General features: G+C 40.0%; 7 protein-coding genes across 9 annotated transcripts; 5 read left to right on the plus strand and 2 right to left on the minus strand.

Moving 5' to 3' along the window:
- Nucleotides 1–263: 263 nt before the first annotated feature.
- LOC117603807 (uncharacterized) lies at nucleotides 264–4,947 on the minus strand. Of its 2 annotated transcripts, none has more exons than XM_034323307.2 (6): nucleotides 4,813–4,947; nucleotides 2,302–2,515; nucleotides 1,089–1,807; nucleotides 812–1,013; nucleotides 534–752; nucleotides 264–458 (listed from the first exon to the last, which is right to left on the minus strand). In XM_034323307.2, exons 2-6 carry the CDS (start codon nucleotides 2,488–2,490, stop codon nucleotides 378–380), a joined length of 1,410 nt encoding a protein of 469 aa, XP_034179198.2. In that variant the 5' UTR covers nucleotides 2,491–2,515; nucleotides 4,813–4,947; the 3' UTR covers nucleotides 264–377. The 2 variants fall into 2 exon arrangements, with proteins under 2 accessions (XP_034179198.2, XP_034179199.2); XM_034323308.2 differs by lacking the exon at nucleotides 4,813–4,947 and adding an exon at nucleotides 2,629–3,366.
- LOC143305820 (homeodomain-only protein) lies at nucleotides 4,813–24,413 on the minus strand. The gene is made up of 8 exons (XM_076690901.1): nucleotides 24,294–24,413; nucleotides 24,091–24,225; nucleotides 12,821–13,005; nucleotides 9,438–12,728; nucleotides 8,743–9,353; nucleotides 7,959–8,260; nucleotides 7,389–7,886; nucleotides 4,813–7,301 (listed from the first exon to the last, which is right to left on the minus strand). Exons 2-4 carry the CDS (start codon nucleotides 24,203–24,205, stop codon nucleotides 12,657–12,659), a joined length of 372 nt encoding a protein of 123 aa, XP_076547016.1. The 5' UTR covers nucleotides 24,206–24,225; nucleotides 24,294–24,413; the 3' UTR covers nucleotides 4,813–7,301; nucleotides 7,389–7,886; nucleotides 7,959–8,260; nucleotides 8,743–9,353; nucleotides 9,438–12,656.
- Nucleotides 6,766–10,015, plus strand: LOC117603815 (uncharacterized). Its single transcript, XM_076690903.1, has 7 exons — nucleotides 6,766–6,909; nucleotides 6,984–7,313; nucleotides 7,394–7,790; nucleotides 7,867–8,189; nucleotides 8,761–9,232; nucleotides 9,298–9,528; nucleotides 9,675–10,015. Exons 1-7 carry the CDS (start codon nucleotides 6,766–6,768, stop codon nucleotides 10,013–10,015), a joined length of 2,238 nt encoding a protein of 745 aa, XP_076547018.1.
- Nucleotides 10,467–11,965, plus strand: Dhod (dihydroorotate dehydrogenase 2). Its single transcript, XM_034323322.2, has 2 exons — nucleotides 10,467–10,818; nucleotides 10,893–11,965. Exons 1-2 carry the CDS (start codon nucleotides 10,467–10,469, stop codon nucleotides 11,714–11,716), a joined length of 1,176 nt encoding a protein of 391 aa, XP_034179213.2. The 3' UTR covers nucleotides 11,717–11,965.
- On the plus strand, nucleotides 13,002–15,994 carry LOC117603826 (odorant receptor 4-like). Its single transcript, XM_034323335.2, has 4 exons — nucleotides 13,002–14,232; nucleotides 14,306–14,774; nucleotides 14,871–15,101; nucleotides 15,481–15,994. The coding sequence occupies exons 1-4, from the start codon at nucleotides 14,095–14,097 to the stop codon at nucleotides 15,819–15,821; spliced, it is 1,179 nt and encodes a 392-aa protein (XP_034179226.1). The 5' UTR covers nucleotides 13,002–14,094; the 3' UTR covers nucleotides 15,822–15,994.
- LOC117603816 (uncharacterized) lies at nucleotides 16,325–23,676 on the plus strand. Its single transcript, XM_034323321.2, has 8 exons — nucleotides 16,325–17,181; nucleotides 17,255–17,723; nucleotides 17,820–18,050; nucleotides 18,185–18,516; nucleotides 22,155–22,352; nucleotides 22,413–22,881; nucleotides 22,961–23,191; nucleotides 23,328–23,676. Exons 1-8 carry the CDS (start codon nucleotides 17,044–17,046, stop codon nucleotides 23,666–23,668), a joined length of 2,409 nt encoding a protein of 802 aa, XP_034179212.2. The 5' UTR covers nucleotides 16,325–17,043; the 3' UTR covers nucleotides 23,669–23,676.
- On the plus strand, nucleotides 18,522–22,213 carry LOC117603814 (odorant receptor 4-like). 2 transcript variants are annotated; one of them, XM_034323319.2, is made up of 4 exons: nucleotides 18,522–19,443; nucleotides 19,510–19,978; nucleotides 20,074–20,304; nucleotides 20,381–22,213. In XM_034323319.2, the coding sequence occupies exons 1-4, from the start codon at nucleotides 19,306–19,308 to the stop codon at nucleotides 20,719–20,721; spliced, it is 1,179 nt and encodes a 392-aa protein (XP_034179210.2). In that variant the 5' UTR covers nucleotides 18,522–19,305; the 3' UTR covers nucleotides 20,722–22,213. The 2 variants fall into 2 exon arrangements, with proteins under 2 accessions (XP_034179210.2, XP_034179208.2); XM_034323317.2 differs by having other exon boundaries at nucleotides 18,522–19,978.
- Nucleotides 24,414–24,779: the final 366 nt, after the last annotated feature.

The raw sequence follows: 24,779 nt of genomic DNA on the forward strand, positions 1-24,779 counted from the left end.
CACTTTCGATAGGCTTAAAACTAAAGTAATCGCGTCGCGTTAACAGAAGAAGGAAAGAGAACGATATTTCTAAGTTTTTCAGATAAACGAAAGATTCTGTGAAATTTAAAGCCTAGTTGTTCTACGTTCATTTTCACGGTTTTGTTTTATGTACACGCGATAAAAGCGAAGTGTTTTCAACGCGACACACTTTTACTCGGTCGACCTTTCGAATAATCCCACTAAAAAATGAATTCTATCTCATCACCATACATTCTCACGACAGGTAGCAAGTATCATATAAAAACGATAGTCGCCGTTTGCGACATTGTGCTTGTAAAATAAACTTTGTATGTCGTAAATGTCTCTCACAGTTCACACTCATTGTTAGCCACGGATCAAAGTTCACTGTGAACGCTTTCCGTGGTAATTCGGATCTCTTCTTCGTGGAAATCTGTACATTCGGCTGGATACTTTTTCTGGAAAGTAAAAGGTCAACGTTAGACTTTCGGTTCTAGGACGTATCAAAGTGGTCTTCGAATTATTCTACTCACGACGCATCTCTCGTGGTCCATAATGGCCCCGTAGAGGGTCCAGAAATTGGTGCCTAGCTTGCTGCTCACAGCCCAAGCGGCTGGAAAGCTGGTTACTTTCAACAAACCGCTTCGTAGACGCGTTTGTGCTTTATCCTGATCGTTCTGTTCGTTGATTGTACACAGAATCTGACTAGCGCATTGTGGCCTCTTGATCGCCCATTTGTACGCACGGTAAGACTGTAAATCGTATCACGAATTAAGAAAAATATTTAGGGTTCCTGGTAGATATTTGTTACCTTCAATATGGGATCAACGATGTCGTGATTGATCGTTTCACTGAGTCTGTTGCTGATTTCCCTGGCATTCACTCGAGACATTATGAACCCTTTCTCCGAAGCGAGGGTGATTAGTTCTTTGATGTATGCTTCCGCTGGTTTAATGTACTGCGAACTGTCGATCTTCATCCCTACGTATCGTTTCGCTATTGCGTTCACTAACCTATGGAAAAATGATTTAATTTCGTAAAGTTGTTCACGATCGGTCCAGCTACCCTTGGTACTATTTGCCAATTACCTGGAAAGACTTTCTACCGGCCTCATCGAGTCGAACATGGCCGATTTCGGAAAGCCCTGCGATTTCAAGAAACTGTTCCCAACAAACTGAACCGTATTCAGGTAACGCTGCTGGATTTGCGGATCGGAGATATGGGAGATCCACTCCCCGATATAATTCGTCAGCGACCTGATCCATCTGCGACGAACAGAAGGGTTCTCGATGTTGTCCAGAAGTTTCTCGTACTGGATGCGTCCCTCGGAATTGGAAATTTGGCCTACAAAGCGAGCTAGACCGCTCTTCTTCCACAAAGTCTGGCCTAGTTCCGAATTACTGAAGTGATCCCACATCACGTGCAAATTCTCCAGGATCGGTGGCATGTACCAGGAGTGTCCCGAGTGATCGTGCATCTTGCCAGGTTCGTTGTGTACGTCATTATTTCCGAGACCTTGTAACAACATCGGCAGCAAGCCCATCAACAGGTCAGAATTACCATTCTGACCCATGAACGTGCCCAGAATACCGTCCAAATCTATTCCGGGTGGTTTGGGCTTCGATTCGGCATCTCTGGAGACTCTCTTCGTATTTTTGTTCGAATTCATCATCCCGTCGAGAACCGATCCGATCAGAGAGAGATCGATACCCTGATGATTTTCATTGCCGGCAAACAAGCTGCCAATGCCCGACACGATCTGTCCTATACCGTCTAGATTGGACTTTCCATCGAACATTTCGTTGGACTGTTCAAAGAAAAAATGCATAATCAATATAGATCTTGTTAAAGGGTATAGCAAGATAAGATGGTCAAAAGTGCCCTTGAGCCGATTTTATTCAGCAATGCACCATTTTATAGCTTATAATAAAAAACCATTGTACACCAAGTGAGAAAGAAAAAGTAGTTTTTGTCACATTTTCCCTATTTAATGACATTCAAAAAATCTGAAAAAATTCACAATCATAAAGAAACATGGCTAGAATATTCTAGAATTTTTTCAGATTTTTTGAATGTCATTAAATAGGAAAAATATGGCAAAAACCACTTTTTCTTCTTCACCCTGTAACTACCCTCCCGGTCGAGATAGAGGGTTGAAACTTGGTGTACAGTGGTTTTTTATTATAAGCTATAAAATGGTGCATTACTGAATAAATTCGGCTCAATGGCACTTTTGACCTTCTTATCCTGCTATTTTGTTATCTTTGCCCCTTGAGAACTTGAAAAAACGAAGTTTCTCACCTGTTTCCCCACATCCGACTGTATAAATGTCCTGGCCAAACCTTGAAGTCCATTTAAATTGTCCTTGTTCGATAAAAAGGATTTGGCTGCTTCGAGGAACACCGTCGAAGCATCCTCCTCCTCTTCGGGTTTTTCGCATCTTGCCAAAGCCAATACGATCAGCAGAGCGCACGTCCTCGGCAACCACATGTTTCCAAGGTTCGTTTGATTATTTCTGAAAAAAATACGGTACCGATTAATAGGGAAACACCTTATGATATCCATGTAGAGTTCGTGGAATCTCGTTCTTGATCCCAAGGTGGCAGGGAGTTAAAGAGAGTCGTTCACCTTCAACCGGATCTTGATCGTGGTCGAGTTATTTTAGGAAGGCACACCTCGCAAGAGGTCGTCGGCAGGATTTTAAGCGTGAGTGATACACCGGAAACGTTTCGGCTCGTGGTCACTTGAATACCGTTGGACGCAAGCGTTATCTCGCTAACAATCGAGCTGTTAGGATCGTTCTTCAATTGTCCACCATTTTTACCTCGTAAACTTTTATAACACCACTTGCTCTACTACTTTCTTGTAAGTTCTGTACCTAAGTTAGCTGTCAAGGCATAACGTATGACATCAGAAATGTAACCAGCCTAACACGTGTCATGATAAACATTATCGCTGAAAAGTCTTAGAACACTTGTCCAAAGTGTTAAGACCGTGGTACCTTATGCGGTTATTTGTTCATTAGTGGCCATTACCTTTATCTTCAAATACGATAACGACTCTTGTACGCTTAGCGAAAACGTATAACCCTTAATTAGAAGAAGCACCTCGCGAAATCGATCATGTATGTGTGATACAAGAACGGCGAACGTTAAAATTCAGAACATTGCACGAAAGTGCCGTTCGTTTCTGCACCTCCCTGTGCACCATTGATACCTGGAATTCTCGAGACGGCTGTGCATCGCAACCAGCCGAAGGACTGATCCCCGAGAGGCGTCCCGAATGAAAAGAAGGAACGAACAATCGGAGCGGTGTATTCTAACGCGCAATTTGAGTACCGTAAACCGCATGAAATTGACATTCTTCGGCTGAAGGAACGATTCTGGTTAACGGTACAGACCGAGTTAGTCATCGTTCCTCCGACGCGCGAAACTCGCGTCAATTGACAAGTCAGCCAACGTCCGGCGACCGTACTTCATCCAGAAGAACACCCTCCCGGTGATCGATCGAACGCCTATTGTTTCAGGCAATTAACCAGATCCTTTTCGTCCGTTTGTTTATCGATTGCACGTGGAAAGTGCAAGAGATGCAGCTTGTTCTCGCACGAATGAGAGGGAAAGCAAGCAGTACTCGAGGAACGTTGTCGATTTCCAAGGTCAGCCGGATATTGACACGATTTCCTCCATCTTCTCCTTTGTTCCTTCTCTCTCTGTATGCCGTTCCGCGGGATAATTGAACGATGTAACGGTAAAATTCGTGTTATTAATAATGGTTTCGCTCGACAACGCGTACCGTTCTCGAACAGCTGACGTATCGCTATCAAGAAAACAGAGAAACGATAGAACGTTCTTATTAGACTATAGAGATTCATGGATCCCTTGCAGCCGTTCTGATGAGTGATTAAAAAGAAGCTTGTTAGACACGGTCAGAATACTTTTATACATTGACTGGAACGTAACTTGCTCATCCCGTATAATACATTCGACGGTCAGTTGCTTCTTCTTATTGTATCTTTCGAACCTGTGCGTATAGTTAAAAACTCGAAGACTTACACGTGGAGTGAATATTCTTTTTCCGATTGGAACACGTATTTATGCCTTAACTAGTTCGCGTCATCGTTGCACATAACTTAAACTGGCGAAGATAACACTCGTTTCTTTTCGATAATAATTGCAACACAGCTGGTGCATTGTCTATTGAAAGTCAAATTAGGTCCGAACGATTATTTCTTCTTGCCGTTGAACGATATTCAATTTTATGGCAAATGCTCCAATTTATTCGATGTTTCTAAATTTGTTTTTCTAGCATAAATTAACCGATAGTGTTCTAAAATTTATCGGTATACAGATAAGGAAAAACCTTGGCGATTAATGAAAGAAGGTAGATATAGCAACTAAGACAATTTAAAATATAGAAAAATTTTCAGACTGGATCTCGTCCGCAGTGAAGTTGATTGAAAATTCGCGCAGCTCTAACAACGGTAGTCATCTGGATCAACTGGAGCGTGTTCGATTGCGTTTTCAACGTGGACACGATCAGTGAAGCTTGGAACACCGGTATTCGATGCGTATCGGAAAGCTACGGTGCATCAAAGCGCGATCAGACTCCTTCTACTTGGCCAACGGTAAAACGCAACGAGCCATTGATTTTCTATTTACCACAAAATTCAGATCTCGATTTCTCGCCAACGATCGTGTCCCGAACGAAGGGAAAAATGAGGATAAAAGTCGTTCGATTTTTCTAATTGAAAGGAAAATAGGAGAGTGCGTGGTACGCGAGTATCACTTTAGGGTATGCTTGAATTCGGCTTACCTCTGGCTATCGAGAAGAAAGATTATAAAGGCGATGTCAGTGCCGGCGATCAGGGAACTGGCGAACAGAGAGTCCCGTTGGTCGCGGAGATCCGTGCGCACCTGACGCGACGAAGGTTGTGGCGTGACTGCCGACGAAGGTAGCTCGACGAACGGTACTTACCTACCTGAGCAGGTAGGCACAACACCCGGCCATCAGCGTGAAAGCCGATAACGCCGTGCATCGGTTGCAGCACTTCGATGCCCACCGAATACCCGCTGCATCCTTCGATCTTTTCCTCGTCCGAACGATACTTCTTGCTGAATGAAACTGCAGATTTGCATGAAACTTTGCCGTGTATTTATACTGTACGTTCCAGTACCGTAATCCTATGTACACACCGACAGATGTGTGAGAAGTTGTAAGATCAAGAGGGGAAGATCGAAATGAACTCTGACTTAAAGATATTTTGATTAATTAGTATCAAATATTTGTCTGAGAAATTCTAATTTCATTTGGTACAGGTAGAGGTGTGCGAGTACTCGAATTTCGAGTCAAACAAAGATCGAGCCGAGTTGAATTTGCCGAGCTACTCGAAAAAATCGAACTACACGAATATTCGAGCTGAAAATTCGAGTAGTTCGATTTCTTTTGTTTCATACAGTTCGTCGGTATCGAGTAATTCGGCAAATTCGGAACTCGGCTCGAACAATCGAAGCGAGTTCAGCTCGGCTTATAAATTACGAGTACTCGAGAGATGAACCATAGAAAGTAAGTAGACCCTGCTCGATCTCCGAAAGTATCTCCTTTCACCCGAGCTAGGGACACGGATAATCCAGGACGATTCGAGAAGGGTCGCTGGTTATTGAGAACCGCGAAAGTTTGGGCGCTCGATTGAGTGGTCGCTGGTCGGTGGAATCAACTTCGAGCATGTCCACTTTCGGTGGCTCTGTCCAACGGGCGATCGTTGACCCCGAGGAGAATTGGGGAACGCGCGTCAACGCGGTGCCACGACATCCCGTTTCGTTCGAAACGCCAAGGTCGTGGATGTACTGTGTACAACCGAACCAGGATCGTTCAACCAGTTCCCAACTATGTGGCTGAATGCCAGGATTTCGGTACCACCATGATCAACGTTTCTTCGTATTCTTGGTATTCGACCGAGTTTTGGTAATCCCTGGTTCGAGAAGCCTCTCACAGGAAAACTGATGACGTCTATCTTCGGGGATAAAATTTTCGAGTCCACGGATCAAGGTGAACAGTCATCGAACTGTTCAGAGTGTAGTCATTATTATAATTAGGATGTGTACTATGTTTCTGATCTGCGCGTGAATAAATTCCACAATATTATCGCGTTTAGTTACACGACGCGTTCCTGCTCGTTGAGAAACACCGTTACGAGATCGGACTTGTTATTTTCATTCGCGTTTCACTCGATGAACTTTGATACGCGCGATGCGGAACGCTGGAAATTCGCCGCGACGAAAGGTGAAATGCTCCTCTCCCTCGCGATATCTGGCCCTGTGTTTCGCTACTTTTACCTTAATAATTGATAACGTACGTACGGTCGGTCCTCGATGGAACGCGTTAAAAATTGATACAACTACCGTGGCATTTCGCAGGGGGGTAAGTTTATACCAACGCGAAGAAGAAAAAGTATAAAATCAGCAAAATTACAAGCGTCCTGTAACGATAAATAGAAACCAACCCGATAGACCTGCAATCACGGCCACCGTTTATTCTTTTGATGGCGTTTTGTCTCGCGACAACTTTGTGTTCTCATCCTGACGGAAGTGCAGGTTTCTCGCAACCCTCGAAAGTATCGCGCACGTTCGCCTGAATAAAAGATCAAATGGAACAGAGTGTAAGCGAGCGTAAACGTCACGCAACCTCTTGCAAGCGGCTCGCGGTAAATCATATCTTGAAACAGGACACAGTCCGAGTGACAGTTCTTCTCGAAGCGCAACTTTAAAAATGAAGACGGAAAAGGAGCAATACGAAAAGTTCGAAAGTGGTTTCATACCGCAAGAGAAAATATTGAACATACTCGGAATTTGGCCGTCGAACGTCAACGACTTGGCACCCTTCGCTCGATTTCTCTTTGCCATGGTTATAAATGTAAGTTTCACCTTCGATCACGGTAATCTGAAAGAATCGACAAGATCTTCCCACGGAATACTTTCTGTAATTAGACCAGTTATATCTACAGTCTGTCCGTGGAATTCTATCGGCAATGTGTCAGCGTTGATGAAGCGATGGACGCTGTCATTTTGAGCATCGTCTGCGTCACCACCGCGTTGAAATTATTAATTAACCGAATGAACTGGAAACATATGCGCATCCTTGTTAATTCGGTGATGGAAGACTGGTCTACCGTCAAAGATCCTCGTCACCAACGAGTAATGACAGAGTATTTCCAGACAGGAAGAACCGCTTTCTTGGCGTTACTTTACATGTGCTATGTGTCTGCACCTTCGATCATAATTAAAACCAACTCGTTCGACGAGATCCTGAAACAGCAGGTCTTTGATACATTTCTATTAATTATTTGTTAATTAATTTTCAGTCAATATAAGGTAAGAATATTTCATACGTACTTCAGATAATGAAATACTTGACGGGTTCAACTGATAGCTCGAACGATACTTGGACGTTGAACCATATGACAGTGACCACCTGTGTTTACGGGGTTATGCCTTTGTACTTAAAAATTGGAGTTGTAATGCTTCAAGTGATGCAGCTAACCGTTATGACCATCTCCCAGTCTGGCAATGACGGATGGTTCTTCAGTTTGACGATGCACCTTTCCGGTCAGTTCAAAGTTCTACAGATGAACCTCGAAGAAATGAAGTTCGAGGAGTTCGACTCGCATAAAAAGCTCGGTCATTTAGTGGCACGACATTGTCGTCTCGTCATGCTTGCGAAATACCTCAAACAGAGCTTCAGCGTAATCATCCTGTTGCAGTTGTTTAGTAGTACGTTAATAATGTGCATAGAAGGTAATTATTAATTTACTACGGTTTTTCTACGCTCTAATTATATCAATCACACCCCATGCATCATCTTCGAAACTAGGTTTCGTGTTTCTGGTTTATCTGAGAACAGGAGACACTCTCGGTACATTTAAAAGCGTAATAATGATATTCACGATGATTATACAACTGTACCTTTACGCCTACGCCGGCGACATTTTGGAGTCTCGAGCAGAAGGTATCGCAAATGCTGCATATAAATCGTCCTGGTATCTTCTACGAGGTAACGCAGCGAGGGACCTGACGTTGATGATCCATCGTGGACACTTATCGTGCCACGTGACTGCTGGAAAATTTGTTCCGATGAACGGGCTCACTTTCAAGGAGGCGTTGAAGGCTTCTGCTTCTTATTTGTCGGTCTTGAGAGTAATGATGAAGACGTAATCACATGTTTTATACGTAAGCTGTTTATACATGCTATCCGTGTGATGGTCCCTCTGTTTATAATAAAAAAAATAATGCTATTACTCGCAAAGACATATTTTCCTCCACGAAAATGAAATTGAAAACATAATTCAACCTTCCTAGCTTGGTATCCTTCGAAGAAGATAGCAAAATTAAGGAACAATGTTAGATCTCAATAATTTAGCTCCCGTTTCTGAAACTCCCTCGATAACCGTACAGCTGTCGCAGAAACGAAAGGGTACTCGATGACAGGTAGTTAAGCGATTACGATTGAATAAAATATGAGTCGAAAAGCACAATGCTGCGACGATCTGTTCGAACATTTTGCAAGAATGACGACGTCGAAGAGCAAAGACTTTTCATACGCGATGACCCCGCTGAAGATCCTGTCGTGGCCCGTGGGCACTTGGCCTCTTCAGGATTACAACGCGTATTCCTTCGCGCGTTTCATCTTTACAATCTTTCTTCTCGTAAGAATTTCTACATTTATCAGATTGAACAGGTTGAATAATACCTTTCCTGATTTTTCTAGCTCTTGATGCTGATCGTCGTGAGCTTCGAAATCTATTTGGACGGAAGCGACACCGAGAAGAACTTGGATGCTCTTACCGTGACCACCTGTGGCATCCTGGCGATGTCAAAAGTGATGTATTTCCGCTTTCGGTCGGACGGTCTTGTTCTGAACTTCACTTCCGCCCTGAAGGATTACGACGAGCTGAATAAAGAAGAGAATCGAAAGATTGTGCGACGACACGCGTATATGGGAAGAGTAGCGTGTGCTAGCGTGATATTATTTTCGTATATCAGTTCGTTACTTATAATCACGGTATCCATGTTGACCGACGACCATGAAAACGTGGTTAACGTAACCCTAGAACATACCTTGGAATACCCTATACCATCGGAACGCGTTTTAACTTTCTTCCAATTTCCAGAATGCTTGACTTTACCGATTTTTGTGACAGAATTTCTCATGTTGCTGATCACCTGCACTGGAAACCTTGGTAAAGATTTATCCTCCTCAATGGTTGGCGTGAAATATGTTTCCTTATATTTGCGTCATCAACAGGTAGCGATTCGTTGTTCTTCGCTATTAGTTTTCATCTGTGCGGTCAAGTGGAGATACTAAAAAAAGATTTTACTAGAATGCCCAATAAAAATAAAAATCCCAAGGAGAATCTTTATTTGTCAATTAAGAGACACAGTTACCTGTTGGAATTAGGAGAGATGCTAAACGACACGATCGGCTCGATTTTGATTGTACAATTATTCTCCAGTTCTGTGCTGATTTGCATAACCGGTAAGTATCCGTAAATCTGTTTATCTCGCCCATTTATCACGTTAGTGACCATGTACCCAGTTCCACTTTGACGTTAGGAGTTGATTGACATAAAGGTTATGTATACGTATCTACTTAATTCACGCATAATTTACGTTTGTTTACAGGATTTCAGTTTATTCTTGCTCTGGATGTTCAGAATATCGCGGTAGTAGTGAAATCGTTTGCCATACTGAGCACATTTATGGCACAATTATTTGCGTACAGTTACGTTGGTGATTACTTAAAACGCCAAATAGACAGCATTGGATATTCTTTGTACAGCTGTAATTGGTATGATTTTCCGAGAAATCTAACGAAAGATATTAGTTTCGTCATAATGAAAGCTCATCGTTCGTTTCATCTAATGGCTGGTAAATTCTTCATCGTCAATATGGAAACTTATGCGAGTATCTTAAAAACCTCCCTGTCCTATCTGTCGGTGCTTCGCATTATGATAAACGCCTAATATTTTCCGCGCGCAACCGATAACCAAGTTTGAAATTGAATTCCTGTCCCTGTTAAATTAGCCCCTATATTAATTTATAAATTTAATAATCTAAATGCATAAATAATTAAATAAAAGAAGTGATGAATCTCAATATCTTAAGTTTGAATATTTGAAGTTATAGTTGACAAAGTAGTCTAACGATGGCGCGGTAATGTCTGGCGGCAACACGCGTTGTTCGCGTGACAGAAACATTTGAAAAATGTTTATATTGAATTTAACGTTTTATTTAAATATTTGCAATAGTTAACCCGTGATTTATGCGAACATTACAATATAATGCTTTGTTACGATATCTCGTCGTGAATGGTTGATTGTATGTCAGGCAAAATACAACGTAACCTTAAAAGGAGGTTCAAGTGTGCTTATGCACTTGAAAAAAAATATATTTATTACAAGAAAATATTGAAAAATGGCCCAACGATTGTCTAATAAAGCAAAATTAAAGTCGCTTGTACAAGTCGCCGCTGCTGCTACTGTTTTATATGGGGGTTATAACATATATAGAGGTGATGAAAGGTTCTATAATAAGTATATTATTCCTGTTGCACAACTACTGAACCCCGAACTCGCGCACAATATTACCGTAAAGATTTTAAAATGGGGCCTTTTGCCTGGACAAAAAACAAAAGATCCAAGCTCTCTTGCTATCAACGTTTGGGGCCTGGGATTCAAACATCCAATAGGTATGGCAGCTGGTTTCGACAAGCAAGGAGAAGCTGTGGAGAATTTGGACAAAATAGGTTTTAGTTTTGTAGAGATAGGTATGTAGTTTTATATGCACTGTAACTGACATAACGTCAAAATAATATAATCATCTATATAATTTCATTTCCAGGATCTGTCACACCAAAGCCTCAGCCTGGTAATCCTCTACCTAGGATATTTAGATTAGTAGAAGATAATGCGGTTGTCAATAGGTATGGCTTTAACAGCGAAGGTCATGACTCTGTGTGGGAACGTCTGAAAAAGCTCAGGACTGAAGAAAACTACAATGGTATAATTGGAATCAATTTGGGCAGAAACAAAACTTCTGAAGATGCTGTACAAGACTACATAGATGGCATTAAGAAGTTTGCAGATGTGGCAGATTATTTTGTAATCAATGTATCTAGTCCTAATACTCCAGGATTGAGATCATTGCAAAATAAGAAGGAGTTGGAACATTTACTGACAAAAGTAAATGAAGTTAGACAATCTATACAGAGTACTCAACCATTATTACTGAAACTTGCTCCAGATTTGTCTGAATCTGAACGGGAAGATATCGCGAATGTAATACTAAAGAAGAAGTCTAAAGTAGACGGCTTAATACTATGCAATACTACAGTTACGCGAAACAATTTAGTAAGCCATCTCAAAAACGAAAGCGGAGGACTCAGTGGAGCTCCTCTTGCCAACATGTCGACGACAATGATTGCTGATATGTATAAAAGAACGCAAGGCACCATTCCAATCATTGGAGTCGGTGGAATCTTCAGCGGAGAAGACGCCTACAATAAAATCAAAGCTGGTGCTTCTTTGGTGCAAGTTTACACGTCGTTTACGTATTTTGGACCACCGATAATAGGAAAAATTAAACGAGAATTGGATGACGCGCTCAAACGAGATGGCCTAACATCCATCAAGGATGCAATTGGGAAAGATACTGGCATCAGATAAACTGTTCAAACGATTGAGACGATCTTCTAGTTAGGTGTTAATTCTGTAATTTTAAAGAATTATGTAAATTACATAAATTTAATTGTTATACTTTTTATTTTCTGGGGTTACGCCGTTAAGAGACTATTATGTATAGATCAAATGTGTAGTATCGACAATTAAATAATTTGTATGATACCCATTTTTGTTTTAGTTGGTGTATTCGTTTTTTTTTTTTTGTACATTTCTGGTGAAGATTATTAGCACAACTATCCGAAAGCATTAAAACATATTTGTGGTACCTGATATATTACAACTAACGTAATTTTTTCATGACCCATAATCAGGTCATATGCATACGTATATCCTATGATTAATACTCGCTGGTAATGTCTTGTTTGTACGACTTCCTTACGAGTAAACGATATTATTTATAGGCACTTGAACGGGGGTATTTTTATTCTGCTTACCCCCGAAAGTACTTCATAAACTATAGAGTCGAATTAAATAATAATGAAGATTACTAATTATTCCTCTACATCATTCTATCACTTTTTGGTACCATCGTTCGTAACGTTTTCTCTTACCTTTTCTATACACTTACAATTAACATAAATAAACCGATATTTCGCGTGGTTCTAAGTTAACACCTTACCTAACAGACATTTCGATGTCAGTGGTCTTTGATTGTTAACCGTTTATCCATAATTTAATAATGATATTTAACTGATTACTCGTTTCAATATTTACTTACTATTAAGTTAAAAAGCGATAATACTTATCGTTCCATCTGCAAGCGATAGGTAAGGTGTTAACGGCATCTACAATTGGTAAGCTGAAAGCAACGGAAGATCGTGAAAGAATAGATCGTTGTCAGGTTCATACAGAGTCCTTACAAGAATTACATTTTCAGGTACACAAGTACGATCACGTTGGAGAGGGCCGCAACGTTAGAAATGCGTTAATGTAAACCAAGATTTCCTCCCAAGCCCTGTTCCTTCCTCCATTGGGCTAATCGGATAGCGTACCATGCCTGGAACACGTAAATGAAATTAGATAAAACATCAATTAACTTGACTCGCCGGACGGTGAAAATATAAAATGTTTATTTTCTAGAAAAAGTACCTCAACGTCGGCTTCGGAGAGTCCTGTCTCGGCTGCCAACAGGACGATATCCGCTGTGTGAGGTGCCCTCGGCCATCTGTTAAATTGTTCTTGAAGAACAGCTTCCTGATCAGCCGTCAAACGAATTACACGAATATCGTCTGCTCTGCTGGGATACTGCGGCGAGGCTGACCTCAGCATTCTGCCTGCGAACAGAGAATTTAACATTGATTAAGTAGAGTAAAACTCTATTTGTCAAAACGCGTAGGGGACACGATGATTCGGATAACTAGGATGTATGGATAATAGGTACTTCATTGATGAATCAATTCGGGCAAGAAATTTATCTATTTTATTTCACAGTTTGCTCGAAGTGTTATAGAAATAGACGCGGTTGCTCGACGATGCGAGTCGAAGGAAATAAAAACTAATCGGAACAAAGTTTTATGGAATACGTTGGATAAGGAAGGGAGTCCAGGTGTACGGCTCTGCAGTTGAGAAAAACCGTGACAATTATCGCGACAAAAGGCACGTGAATCAGCGCTACGCGTCACGAATACGTGTCTCGAATATTTCCTTTTACGGAGAACAAACGTGCTCTGATCCACGCTAAAGGCGCGATAAACGTCTGCCCGGTAAATTGACATTCGTTATGTAAGCGAATCTCGCATTATCACTTGGATCGTTTGATATATTGCGAAGGCGTAGAAATCGTAATAGTTACATAATAAATGAATACAATAACTTCCCAAAAAGATTATGCGAAGGTCAACACAATACACGTGACTGAACTTCTTTATTATCGAGTATAACACTGCGACAACTGACAATGAGTCCAAGTCCCGTGCGTCGCCGACCTTCCGGACGGATTCTTGGTATCTAGAAGGGAGCATCCCTCTCAGCGTTTCACTCCAATTCCTAATAATGTACTAGCCTTATCGAGCCCTACGAAATTTCAATTCAAACAGTATCAGTTTCTTACAAAACTTGGAACGACTATAAGAACTCACGTTAAACTGAATTACTTGGAAAGACTTTATATTTCACATGAAGCAGTCAAGAAAAGGGAAATGCGTATGGCAATAATAATGGATATGAATGTATACAATTGAATTTCGATCTCTTGAATTTTCTTGGCAACACGCAGCTGACGTAGAAGCGAAAGGGTGCTCGATGGCAGGTAGTTAAGCGATTACAGTTAAATAAAATATGAGTCGCCGGGTACAATGTCGTGATAGAAAAAGAGCAATGAGATCAACAGACTATTTCTCGATCTGTTCGAACATTTTACAAGAATGAAGACAACGAAGAACGAGGATATTGCTTACGCGATGATACCGTTCAAAATTCTATCATGGCCTGTGGGCACTTGGCCTCTCCAGACTTACAACCGGTTCGCCTTCATACGTTTCATCGTAACAATCGGTATCTTGGTATGAAATTCTTCATTTATATAATTAATCCTGATGCTCTGATTCTGACTGTGTGATATGCGTGTGTTTACAGTTATTAATGCAACTGATACTCAACTCGGAAGTGTGTTTAAACCCGAGCAACGCTGAAACAAATCTTGATGCCCTAATGTTAATCGTCTGCGGCAATTTAGCGCTATCAAAAGTGATGAGTTTCCGTGTTCATTCGGCGAAACTGATTTTCAATTTCATGTCGGCTGTGAAGGATTATGACGAACTAAATGAGGAAAAGAAACGAATGATAATGCGACGACACGCTTACATGGGCAGAGTAACGTTTGTTTGCGTGATGCTGTTCGGCAATGTTTGCGCTGCAATCCTCACCGCTGTGCCTGTATTGTTAAAAGACAATAAGGACATCAATATGACTGTTGAAGACATATTACAATTTCCTGTTCCTTCTGAACATATTGTATTGTTGTTGAAAATACCGGAGAATCTTTACTTTCTGGTCTTTCTTGTGGAGTACACGATGATGCTGTTCACCCTCGCAGGGAACCTTGGTAATGATTTGAATCGTAGAATGTCGGAAGAAATTATTGTAGAGAAAATAATCTTGCAATTGATTAGTTTCTTTGAACTTTGAACATCCTCGATAGGCAGTGATTTATTGTTTTTTGGGATCGTCTTTCACCTGTGCGGTCAAGCGGAGATACTTAAAATGCAATTTAACAGGTTGGTTAACGATGATGGTAAAACTACAGAGAGTTTCCGTTTACTGATCGAAAGGCATGGTTATCTACTGAAACTGAGCAAGATGCTGAACGACGCGATCAGCTCGGTTTTGATTATACAATTGTTAGCCAGCTGTGTGTTGATTTGTACATGCGGTAAGCATTTATGAATCCTTGTTAACATGATTACCGGCATTAAAAGAAAGCAGCTCTTCGAGTTTAACATTAAACGTACCGAGATTTAAAACATAACTATTTGTACCGCAGTCGATCAAATGACCTGTCGTGGTAAATGACGCTAGGTTACACGTGTTTATCGGATTTAACAAATAAGAATATAAATAAATGATGTAAAATTAATTGTATATATTTAATAGAAAAAGTCACGATGTCAAATGTGAAAAAGCGATAACATTTTATGCGAATTTTCTAATCAAATGTTTACAACCGGTCATGGTACGTTTAGTGTTTATTTAATTTAACACGTTAACATTATTGCAATTATTGTGTTAACTAATTGTATACTGGTTTTCAGGATTTCAGTTCATTATCGCTTTGAACACCAGGAATGCCGTGATGGTGGTAAAAGCTTTCGTCACACTAGCCACTTTGATGATCCAATTGTTCTCGTACAGTTACGTAGGTAATTACTTGAAGTCGCAAATGGATGGCATCGGGTATTCTTTGTACAGCTGCAGCTGGTACGGCCTTCCGACAAATATAGCCAAGAACATTATTTTTGTCATACAAAAAGCTCAGGTTCCGGTTTACCTAACGGCTGGGAGATTCTTCGTGATCAATTTAGAAACTTACACGAGCATTTTAAAGACATCGATGTCGTACCTTTCGGTTCTTCGCGTAATGATAAACACTTGACTCTTCTGTATTAGCTATCGTACGTCCAGTTTAGAAGTAACTCGATTGAAGAAAATACTTGATAGATAATACATAAACGTTGGGGTTTATATAAAGTTTAATAAAGCAAGTATTGTACAGTCACGTACTGTTAAAATTATTTGTCTTCTATACAGGGTATTCGACAACAGGTGGGAGATTTTTTGAGAGGTGATCCTGGTTTCCAGTAATTAACGTTTATAAATTCGAGTGAAAAGCTCCTAAAACCGGCAATCTGTCCAGCACCGACGACTGAACGTCAGGTCAGCAGGGGTGGGTACAGTCATAACTAAGAATCATTGAATAGTAGATGCTTACCTCGTGCAATTCTTTTTCGCGGTACTGCAGCATTCGGCTTTCTCTTCTTGGTTATGACTGTACCAACCCCTGCTGACCTGACGTTCAGTCGTCGTTGCTGGGCAGATCGCAGCTTTTAAGCGCTTTTTACTCGAATTTTTAATCGTAAATTATTGGAAAACATAGCCGCAAACGCTATTTCGTCGTTTTTGATTTTCGTCTTTTTTCAATCCTTAAAATCACCCCTTAAATAATCTCCCATCTGTTGTCGATCACCCTGTATAGTCACTGGTCAAAGCATACAATACCCAAAACGAACAGCACACTGTTGGAAACAATAGTCGCACTGATTGTGAGAGAGAAAAAATTTGACGAAATTAATTCCCAAAACTGAGTTACACGATGTAAACTGATAGAAGTTTCGCATCTTGTCACAATAAGGTACTCAATAAAACAGCTTGGACGTAAGTCGAAAACCGAAGACTTATTTAGTCTGATCAAAGGAGCACAAATAGCAATATATCTCATTACACCATTAGACCAAATATACCTCGAACATATCCTGAAAAACACGCACCAGCCTTTTTTTTGTTGCGCCTCAGAAACGACACTTGTTAGACTGAACTACTTTGGAAGACCATACATTTCAGCAAAAGCAAAGGGATATCCTTTATTCGCCGTAGGAAAGTATAGCAATGACACAAACAACCGGATGTCTGCAATTGGATTTTCATCTTTTGAATACCGCGGTAACATGCAGCTGGCGAGGGAATGAAAGGGTGCTCGATAATAGGTAATTGAGCGATTGCGAATGAATAAAGTACGAGTCGAAAAGCTTGGTGCCGTGACAGAATGAGAACAATAAGAGCAATAGACTGTTCCTCGATCTCCTCGAGAACCTTGCAAGATGAAGACAACGAAAAACGAAGATTTTGCTTACGCGATGGTACTGTTCAAAATTCTATCGTGGCCTGTGGGCACTTGGCCTCTCCAGACTTACAACCGTTTCGCCTTTATACGTTTCATCGTAACAATCTGTATCTTGGTATGAAATTCTTCATTTATATAATTAATCCTGATCCTCAGATTCAGACTGTGCGATTCACGTGTGTTTGCAGTTATTAATGCAACTGACACTCAGCTTAGAAATGTGTTTAAACCCGAGCAACGCTGAAACAACTCTTGATGCCCTAATGCTAATCGCCTGTGGCAGTTTAGCGCTATTAAAAGTGATGAGTTTCCGTGTTCATTCGGAGAAACTGATTTTCAATTTCAAGTCGGCTCTGAAGGATTACAATGAACTAAATGAGGAAAAGAAACGAAAGATAATGCGACGACACGCTTACATGGGCAGAGTGGCGTTTGCTTGCGTGATGCTGTTTTCCAATGTATACGCTGCAATCCTCACTGCCCTGCCTTTACTGTTAAAAGACAATGAGGACAGCAATATCACTGTTGAAAACACATTAAAATTTTCTGTTCCTTCTGAACATATTGTATTGCTGTTGAAATTACCAGAGAATCTTTACTTTCTGGTCTTTCTTGTGGAGTACATAATGATGATGTTCACCATCGCAGGGAACCTTGGTAATGATTTGAATCGTAGAATGTCGGACGAAATTACCGTAGATAAAATAATCTTGCGATTAATTAGTTTCTTTTAATTTTGAACATCGTCAATAGGCAGTGATTTATTGTTTGGTGCGATCGTCTTTCACCTGTGCGGTCAAGCGGAGATACTTAAAATGCAGTTTAACAGGTTGGTTAACGATAATGGAAAAACTACAGAGAGTTTCTATTTACTGATCAAAAGGCATGGTTATCTACTGAAACTGAGCACGATGCTGAACGACGTGAGCAGCTCGGTTATGGTTATACAAATGATAGCCAGCAGTATGTTGATTTGTACATGCGGTAAGTAGTCATGAATCCTTACTTGTTAACATGATTACCGGCATTAAAAAATAGCAGCGCTGTCAGTTTAGTTTAATTTAACACGTTAATAATATTGCAATTACTGTGCTAACTAATTGTATACTGTTTTTCAGGATTTCAGTTCCTTATCGCTTTGAACATCAGGAATGCCGTGATGGTGGTGAAAACGTTCGTTATACTAACCAGTTTGATGATCCAATTGTTCTCGTACAGTTACGTGGGTAATTATTTGAAGTCGCAAATGGATGACATCGGGTATTCTTTGTACAGCTGCAGCTGGTACTGCCTTCCGGCAAACATAGCCAAGAACATTATTTTTGTCATACAAAAAGCTCAGGTTCCGGTTTACCTAACGGCTGGAAGGTTCTTCGTGATCAATTTGGAAACTTACATGAGCATTTTAAAGACATCGATGTCGTACCTTTCGGTTCTTCGCGTAATGATAAACACTTGACTCTTCTGTATTAGCTATCGTACGTCTATAGTTTAGAAGTAATTAGATTGAAGAAAATACTTGATAGATAATACATAAACTTTGGGGTTTGTACAAAGTTTAATAAAACAAGTGTTGTGCAGTCACGTACTATTAAAATTATTTGTCTTTTATATAGTTACTACTCAAAGCATACAGTATTCAAAAATAACAGCACACTGTTGGAAACAATAGTCGCACTGAGAGAAAAAACATTCGTCAAATTAATTTCCAAAACTGAGTTACACCATGTAAACTGATCACAGTTTCATATTCTGTCAGTATTAGGTACTCAATAAAACTGCTTGGACGTAAGTCGAAAACCGAAGACTTATTCACTGTGATGAAAGGAGCACGAATAGCAAAACATCTCATTACACCATTAGATCAAATGTACCTCAAACATATCCTGGTAAACACGCACCAGCCTTTCTTTTGTGCTCCTCAGAAACGACACTTGTTAGACTGAACTACCTTGGAAGACCATGCATTTCAGCAAAAGCAGTCAGGGAAAGGGATAATCCTTCATTCCCCGTAGGAAAGTATAGAAATGACACAGAAAACCGGATGTCCGCAATTGGATTGTCATCTTTTGAATAGCACGGAAGCACGCAACTTACGAGGGAACGAAAAGGTGCTCGATAACGGGTAATTGAGCGATTGCGAATGAATAAAGTATCAGTCGAAAAGCTCGGTGCCGCGACAGAATGAGAACAATAAGAGCAACAGACTGTTCCTCGACCTCCTCGAGAACCTTACAAGATGAAGACGTCGAAACACAAGGATTTCGCTTACGCGATGACACCGTTGAAGATCCTGTCGTGGCCCGTGGGCATTTGGCCTCTGCAGGACTACAACGTATTCTCCTTCGTGCGTTTCTTTTGTACAATCTTCTTTCTGGTACGTGTTTCTACATTTATCAAGCCATTTCTAAATTCCACCTCAAACAGTGTGAATACTTTTCAGCTGTTAACGCTGATCATCGTATACGCGGAGGTATATTTGGATCATACCGATGCCGACGAGAATATGTACGCTTTAATGTTAATTATTTGTGGCATCTTAGCACTGTCGAAAGTGATGTATTTCCGCATTCATTCAACGAGATTAATTTTCAATTTCGTCTCGGCCGTGAAGGATTACAACGAGCAGAACGATGAAAAGAAACGAAGAATTATGCGACACCACGCTTACATGAGCAGAGTAACGTTTATCAGTTTGATGCTTGCTGCTAATGTCTGCTCGTTGATCCTCAGTGCTCTTCCTGTGCTATCCAGAAACGAGGATACGATTAATATGACTTTAGCAGATACATTAAAATATCCTCTACCTTCAGAGAACATTTTAACCCTGTTACAATTGCCAGAATATTTGTACCTGCCAGTTTTCTTTACCGAGTACATAATCTTGTTGGTCATCAGCGCGGGTAATCTTGGTAATGATTAGTCAAATAATAACAGAAGTTGATGTAGAAAAAAAGATAGTTTCTCGTTTGTGAATGTTTTTTTGAACTTTAAACATGGTTGGTAGGCAGCGATTTATTGTTTTTTGGTATCGTCTTTCATCTGTGTGGTCAAGCGGAGATACTGAAAATGGAGTTTAACAAGATGCTCGATGTGAATAGTAAAACTACGAAGCAATTTCATTCGTTGATCAAAAGGCACGGTTACTTGTTAAAGCTGAGCGAGATGTTGAACGAAACGATCAGCTCAATTTTGGTCATACAATTATTATCCAGTTGCATACTTATTTGTGCGTGTGGTAAGCATTCTACCGTGGCAATTAACGCGTTACAAGTACAGTTCATTCGTCAACTAATCGCAAAACGTTTTTCTAGAATTTCAGTTTATTCTCGCGCTGCAGGAAAAGAATATCGTGATGGTGACGAGATCAACCACCACAATGAGTATCTTAATGATACAATTATTCGCGTATAGTTACGTGAGTAATTACTTGCAGTACCAAATGGACGGGATTGGATACTCTTCGTACAGCTGCAGCTGGTACAACCTTCCCAGAAATGTGGCAAAGGATATTGTCTTTGTGTTACTAAAAGCTCAGAAACCGGTTCAACTGAAGGCTGGGAAATTCGTAGCCGTCAATCTGGAGACTTTCACGAGTATTCTTAAAACTTCGATGTCCTGTCTGTCGGTACTTCGCATAATAATGAACACTTGATTCTCCTATATAAAATTACCATAGTTTCGTTTTAATGTTAGAAAGAATAGGATTTAAGAGGCTATACCAGTGTAACACTTTTGAAAAATCGATTATTTTTTTTTGCATTTCTTGAAAGTCTATACTCCCTAGAATTTCATATTAAAATTTTAATGTCGAATCTCAAATAGTTTAGGAATGGCAACGTTCTAAGGAGTAACTGCTGGCATGTCAGAAACTCGCTTACCGCCGATGGATCGCGTTTTTCTCAAAACGGTATTTCTCAAATTTGCTGCAGCTCTAACTCAAATACAAATTATTGTATCGACTCGAAACTTTTTCAGCGTGTTCAGTACATGTTTTGCCATGTCATGAACTAGAATTTTTTTGATTGGATGAAAAATGCCAATTTGGCATTAAAAAAACTACGATTTGTTTAGGCTAATTTCTAAACTTTTCTTCAAAACTTCGCCATTTCGTCAGATTTTGATATTTTTCAAAAATCCTAGTTCATGGTACGGAGAATACCTTCTAGTTTAACTGCGTCTTTGTCATTTTTCATTTTAAGCACTCAGACGGTGGCAATCACTGCAACAGTGGAGCAACTTTTTTCTTTGTAGCCCTGGAAGATAGCGTATAAGTCGCTTGTTATTTATTATTTTTGTACCAAAAAATTATTATAGATATACGACTTGTAACTAAATACATCCCTATAGTTTAAAAACATTTGATGTAATATTTGTTAAAAAAAAAAATTCTCGAAAATCACCTAATTTTAGAGCGGTCACACTGGTATAGCCCCTTAAGGAACTACTTAGCAGGTAATATAGAAACTTTGGAAATTATGTCAGATTAATAAAGTAAGTATTGAACAATCAAATATTGAATCTTGTCTTCAAATGAGGGTGATTGTGAGAATAAACGTATTGTGTTACACGGAATGTGTATTTTATTACGATATAAAATACGTAGCAATAATTTCAAATTTATGTTGGACAAAGAAGTAATCAGGTACCAGTTTTCTGTAGTTCATAATCTCAGAATATTGTAAGTAAAATCATTAGAACCATCACTTTTCTTACTTACATTCTTTCTAACTATGTCTTCCTTTTGCAGAATCCGCGAGAGCGAAACATAATTTCTTCGTACAGTAACAACAGACACAACTTGAATGCACCCTGGAATGCAGGCATCAGCCATCCCTTTTATACTCTATAAAAATTGCACTCGTTAGATCGAACTACTTTAAAAGACTTTGCAATTCAGGAAATTTAGCCAAGAAGGAGGAGAACCTGTTTGCTCTTTACAGCAACGCGAGTTTGAAAGTTTCACCCCTATCTCTCGAATTATCTTAGTAATACGCAGTAGACATAAAAAATAAGGAGTAACTCAGCGGCAAGTGGCGAAGCGATTACGACTGAATAAAACATGAGTCGAAGAGCGCGATGCCGTAACAGAAAGAAGACAATTTAAACAACGGATACTTTCTTGATCTGTTGGAGTATTTTCCAAAAATGACGACAACGAACGACGAGGACTATACTTACGCGATGAAACCGCTAAAAATTCTATCATGGATTATGGGCGTTTGGCCTCTGGAAATTTACAATGTTTTTACGTTTATACGTTCCATCTTTGTAATCGGGATTTTGGTATGAAATTATTATTTATACTCTTCGCATTATCTATTACTTATTTTACTCGCTTTGCAGTTATTAATGATCCTGATTCTGAGCATAGAAGTGTATTTAGACGGGAGCGATGCCGAGGCGAATTTGGATATTTTATTGTTGACCAGCTGTGGCTTCTTAGCGATATCGAAAATAGCGTGTTTCCGAATTTACTCGGCAGAATTGTTCTTCAATTTTTCCTCGGCTCAAAAGGATTACGACGAGCTCGATGATGAAGAGAAGCGAATGATCTTGCGACGACATGCTTACTTGGGCAGAGTAGCCTTAGCTTCTTTGATATTATCTTCGAATTTCGGGGCAACTTTCATCACCATTTTACCCATTATACTGAAAACTAAGGAGGAAAAAAACGTGACTACGGAAGAGACAGTAAAATACCCTATTCCTTCGGCACATGTAACAGAACTAGTCAAGTTTCCAGAGAATCTGCAAATGATTATTTTCATTACGGAATACATGATGATGGTGATGACCAGCGTGGGAAACCTCGGTAATCATCTGTCTCCTAATACATCAACAGAAATTACTATTGAAAGATTTGATTTTTCTTAAATTTGAAACATCGATAGGCAGCGATGGATTTTTCTTTGGTATCGTGTTTCACCTGTGTGGTCAAGCGGAGGTGTTGAAAATGGAATTTAGCAGAGCCGTTGATGAAAACGGAAAAATTGTGGAAAATTTTCACCTGTTACTAAAGAGACACATCTATTTATTGAAACTGGGAGAGATGCTAAGCGACACGATCAGCGTGGTCTTGGCCATACAACTGTCAACTAGTTGCATTCTTATTTGCACATGCGGTAAATATTCCTTTCTCTAATCAAATTGCCAATAGAAAAAATAAATAGAAATTACTAATTTCTGTACACGTTACGTTTTATGCAGCGTGGGGCGTATGCGTGGAACGTTTCAACTAATTGCACACCGTTTTTACAGGATTTCAGTTTCTACTCGCTGTACAAGATGAAAATATCATATTGTCAGCGAAAACATTATTCGTATTAAACGCCTTGATGATACAACTGTTCGCATTTAGTTACGTGGGTGATTACTTGAAGTGCCAAATGGATAGTATCGGATACGCTTTGTACAAGTGCGACTGGTACATGCTTCCTTCGAACGTAGCTAAGAATATTACATTCGTGATACTAAAAGCTCAGAAACCAGTGCATCTGAAGGCCGGAAAGTTCTTCATCGTCAATCTGGAGGGTTTCATGAGCATTCTGAAGACTTCGATGTCGTATTTGTCGGTACTCCGCGTAATGATAAACACATGAATAGTCATGTGTTAGTTGTCGAGCATGAACTTTGGGCACTCGAGGTAATTCAATTAATAGAAGTACGGTAATGTAGTGATTTAAGAAGCTACGATGTAAATTCAATAAAGTATCATCGCGAATCGTGGATTTTCTAATCTACAAAGTGGTGTTAAGTCGTCACGAAGGCTTGGTAATTATAATAGCGGTATAATAAGGCAGGTGTTAAACAAACACGCGCAATGCTGCTTTGCATTTGCAATGTGTTATAGTGAAATCGTTTGCAAACGGCGATTGCAAAATTCGCCTTCTCGAGAACGGCAACAAGAATAGCACGATATTGACCCAGTACCAGGGTCACCGCGTTTTTGGATACATTTCAAAGGTCGATCACGCGAGACCAGAAATATTTGTTCGACGATGGATCAATGTCGTGAACTTACTTGGTACGCTGAATCTCACTCTTTTCGGAGCCTCGCGATCCGGATAAACTGTACGTTTTTCGCACAAGTAACACTTCCGTTCGTAGAAATGTGCAAATGTCCTAAATCTGCTCATTTCGGTAAACGAATATCGTCCTAGCCGATAGAAAAATAACAATTAATAGATGAACGTATCTGTAAGAGGTTTGGACGCGACTGATTACCTTCTGCAGTAGCCGCGATCAGTTTTATCCGCGCAATAATGTCAAAATGTAAATCGATGCATGGACGTGGGAAGATGACTAACCTTGATACGACGTACGGACTTAACGAGAATCCCCCCGATGAGTTTCTTGCCAAAATGATTAGTTATAATACTGGCGTGCTTCCGCTTTTGAGTCATTCAATCGATTAAGCCAGAAGACATTTGGCCAGGTTCCTACGGTGCCTAATCGATAAAGCATCGCATTATCTTTTTATTTGAATCAATAGATCAATATATTACGTAACGCAGAATACATTTGCTTGTGATCTGAAATATCTACTTACTAAAGAAATAGAAATATTCTTTACACAGTACAGCTAGAATTTAATGCATCCTGGAAAACACTGTGCAACCCTTTGTTTCGTATTCTGCAGAAACCACACTCGCCAGACTGAAGTACTTCGAAAGACTTTGCATTTTACAAAATAGAGCAATAATTTTAGAA

The sequence above is a fragment of the Osmia lignaria genome, chromosome 11 (assembly GCF_051020975.1).
Source record: "Osmia lignaria lignaria isolate PbOS001 chromosome 11, iyOsmLign1, whole genome shotgun sequence".
Lineage (NCBI taxonomy): Eukaryota > Metazoa > Arthropoda > Insecta > Hymenoptera > Megachilidae > Osmia > Osmia lignaria.

Excerpts from the sequence above, each read along its gene's own strand:
- LOC117603815 (XM_076690903.1), top strand. The coding sequence starts at position 6,766 with ATGAAGACGGAAAAGGAGCAATACGAAAAGTTCGAAAGTGGTTTCATA. Across the intron at positions 8,190-8,760 it reads CTTATTTGTCGGTCTTGAGA|CTCTTGATGCTGATCGTCGT; the intron begins GTAATGATGAAG and ends TGATTTTTCTAG. Across the intron at positions 9,529-9,674 it reads TGTGCTGATTTGCATAACCG|GATTTCAGTTTATTCTTGCT; the intron begins GTAAGTATCCGT and ends GTTTGTTTACAG.
- LOC117603826 (XM_034323335.2), top strand. The coding sequence starts at position 14,095 with ATGAAGACAACGAAGAACGAGGATATTGCTTACGCGATGATACCGTTC. Across the intron at positions 14,233-14,305 it reads TCGTAACAATCGGTATCTTG|TTATTAATGCAACTGATACT; the intron begins GTATGAAATTCT and ends GTGTGTTTACAG. Across the intron at positions 15,102-15,480 it reads TGTGTTGATTTGTACATGCG|GATTTCAGTTCATTATCGCT; the intron begins GTAAGCATTTAT and ends ACTGGTTTTCAG.
- LOC117603807 (XM_034323307.2), bottom strand. The coding sequence starts at position 2,490 with ATGTGGTTGCCGAGGACGTGCGCTCTGCTGATCGTATTGGCTTTGGCA. Across the intron at positions 1,014-1,088 it reads CCGGTAGAAAGTCTTTCCAG|GTTAGTGAACGCAATAGCGA; the intron begins GTAATTGGCAAA and ends ATTTTTCCATAG. Across the intron at positions 753-811 it reads TCGTTGATCCCATATTGAAG|TCTTACCGTGCGTACAAATG; the intron begins GTAACAAATATC and ends TACGATTTACAG.
- LOC117603816 (XM_034323321.2), top strand. The coding sequence starts at position 17,044 with ATGAAGACAACGAAAAACGAAGATTTTGCTTACGCGATGGTACTGTTC. Across the intron at positions 22,882-22,960 it reads GACCAGCGTGGGAAACCTCG|GCAGCGATGGATTTTTCTTT; the intron begins GTAATCATCTGT and ends AAACATCGATAG. Across the intron at positions 23,192-23,327 it reads CATTCTTATTTGCACATGCG|GATTTCAGTTTCTACTCGCT; the intron begins GTAAATATTCCT and ends CCGTTTTTACAG.
- Dhod (XM_034323322.2), top strand. The coding sequence starts at position 10,467 with ATGGCCCAACGATTGTCTAATAAAGCAAAATTAAAGTCGCTTGTACAA. Across the intron at positions 10,819-10,892 it reads TTTTAGTTTTGTAGAGATAG|GATCTGTCACACCAAAGCCT; the intron begins GTATGTAGTTTT and ends TTTCATTTCCAG.
- LOC143305820 (XM_076690901.1), bottom strand. The coding sequence starts at position 24,205 with ATGAGCAGATTTAGGACATTTGCACATTTCTACGAACGGAAGTGTTAC. Across the intron at positions 13,006-24,090 it reads AGTGAGATTCAGCGTACCAA|GCAGAATGCTGAGGTCAGCC; the intron begins GTAAGTTCACGA and ends CTCTGTTCGCAG. Across the intron at positions 12,729-12,820 it reads TCTCCGAAGCCGACGTTGAG|GCATGGTACGCTATCCGATT; the intron begins GTACTTTTTCTA and ends TACGTGTTCCAG.
- LOC117603814 (XM_034323317.2), top strand. The coding sequence starts at position 19,306 with ATGAAGACGTCGAAACACAAGGATTTCGCTTACGCGATGACACCGTTG. Across the intron at positions 19,979-20,073 it reads CATCAGCGCGGGTAATCTTG|GCAGCGATTTATTGTTTTTT; the intron begins GTAATGATTAGT and ends CATGGTTGGTAG. Across the intron at positions 20,305-20,380 it reads CATACTTATTTGTGCGTGTG|AATTTCAGTTTATTCTCGCG; the intron begins GTAAGCATTCTA and ends ACGTTTTTCTAG.